The sequence below is a fragment of the Arachis stenosperma genome, chromosome 4 (genome assembly GCF_014773155.1).
Source record: "Arachis stenosperma cultivar V10309 chromosome 4, arast.V10309.gnm1.PFL2, whole genome shotgun sequence".
NCBI classification, from domain to species: domain Eukaryota; kingdom Viridiplantae; phylum Streptophyta; class Magnoliopsida; order Fabales; family Fabaceae; genus Arachis; species Arachis stenosperma.
The window spans coordinates 142,448,735-142,450,405 of NC_080380.1; the positions used below are offsets into that span (position 1 = coordinate 142,448,735).

General features: G+C 39.1%; 1 protein-coding gene across 1 annotated transcript; it reads left to right on the forward strand.

The window, feature by feature from the left end:
* Positions 1-1,671, forward strand: LOC130975755 (uncharacterized). Its single transcript, XM_057900495.1, has one exon. The coding sequence runs from the start codon at positions 1-3 to the stop codon at positions 1,669-1,671; it is 1,671 nt and encodes a 556-aa protein (XP_057756478.1).

Sequence of the window (1,671 nt, forward strand, 5' to 3'; positions counted from 1 at the left end):
ATGGAAGATAGTATTAATCAAGAAGCAACTGCTGATAACAATGCTTCTGTGAATAATAACATGTCTGTCGATACTCCTATTCCGAATGATGCTGCTAATCCTAATTCCCGTAGTGCTAACGATAGTCATTCACAAGGTTCTTCTAACCTTAGGGGAAAAACAGATTTAGCTTGGAAATATGTTGCTCTACAACACGTGAATGGAAAACCACAGTATCAATGTTTATTTTGTCTACAAGTTTTCAATGGAGGTGGAATTCACAGGATGAAGAAACATCTAGCAAAGATTACTGGAGACGTGAAAAAATGTCCTAAAGTTCCATATGATGTGGAAAAACAGATGGAAAGTTTGTTGAAAGATATTCAGGCCAGCAAAAAGAAAAGAAAAGTAAGTTTTGGTGAAGAGGGTGGTGATGAGGTAGAGGATGCAATTGATGAGGCAATAGCTCAAGAAGAACAGGAACAGCAGCGTACCTCGAGTCAGCAAGGAGTTGGAGGCGATCCAAAGAAAAAAGCCAAAGTCATTCCTCCTATGTTTGCACCAAGAACAACTCCAGGAGCTCAACCAAGTATTAAAAGTGTTATGCAAAACAAAGAGGCGATACACGAGGTTGATAAACGATTTGCTCGGTGGCTTTTGGATTGTAAAATTCCATTTAATGCTGTGATGTCGCCATATTTCCAAGATATGTTAGATGGTGTTGCTGGTATTGGACCTGGTTACAAGGGGCCTTCTTATGATAAGTTAAGGGTTCATTTGTTGGCTGATCTTAAAAGAGAAAGTCAACTGCTAGTTGATAGTTATAGGAGTGCATGGAAGGAAACTGGATGTACCCTCATGGCTGATGGTTGGACAGATCAAAGACAAAGAACATTAATCAATTTCTTGGTGTATTGTTCTAAAGGTTTGTGCTTTCTGAAATCAGTAGATGCTTCCAGTATGGTAAAAAATGCTTCACACTTGTGTACTTTGTTTTCTGAGGTGATTGAATGGATTGGCCCAAATAATATTGTGCATGTTGTGACTGACAATGCAACCAATTATGTTGCTGCTGGTAGGCTTATCAATAGAAAATATGATAATATCTATTGGTCACCATGTGCTGCTCATTGCCTTAATCTTATTTTAAAAGATATAAGCAGCATGGCGCATATTTCTAACCTTGCAACTCGTGCTTCAAAGATCACAGTATTTGTGTACAATCATACGGTTTTCTTATCTTGGCTAAGAGAAAGACCTAAGTGGAGAGAAATTGTACGTCCTGGTGCAACCCGGTTTGCAACTGTGTTTATTACATTGAAGAGCATCTTTGACCGTAAAAAGGAGTTGCAACAATTGGTTGTAGATTCAATTTTCACTGATCACAAATTAGGAAGGAGTGCTACTGGTAGAGCTGTGAGTGCTATTATTCTGGATGCAAAATTTTGGGACGATTGCTTTACTGTATGTAAACTTGTGAGCCCTCTGATTTACTTGCTGAGGGTTGTTGATGCTGATGACCCCCCATCTTTGGGGTATGTTTATGAAGGAATGCTAAGGGCAGAAGATGCAATTAAGGAGATGTTTAGGCAATTCAAGACTGCATATCAGCCGTACACAGATTATCAACTCAAGATGGGACAAGCATTTGAAGAAAGATCTTCATGCGGCAGCTTACTTCCTGAATCCTAA

Excerpts from the sequence above, each read along its gene's own strand:
- LOC130975755 (XM_057900495.1), top strand. The coding sequence starts at position 1 with ATGGAAGATAGTATTAATCAAGAAGCAACTGCTGATAACAATGCTTCT.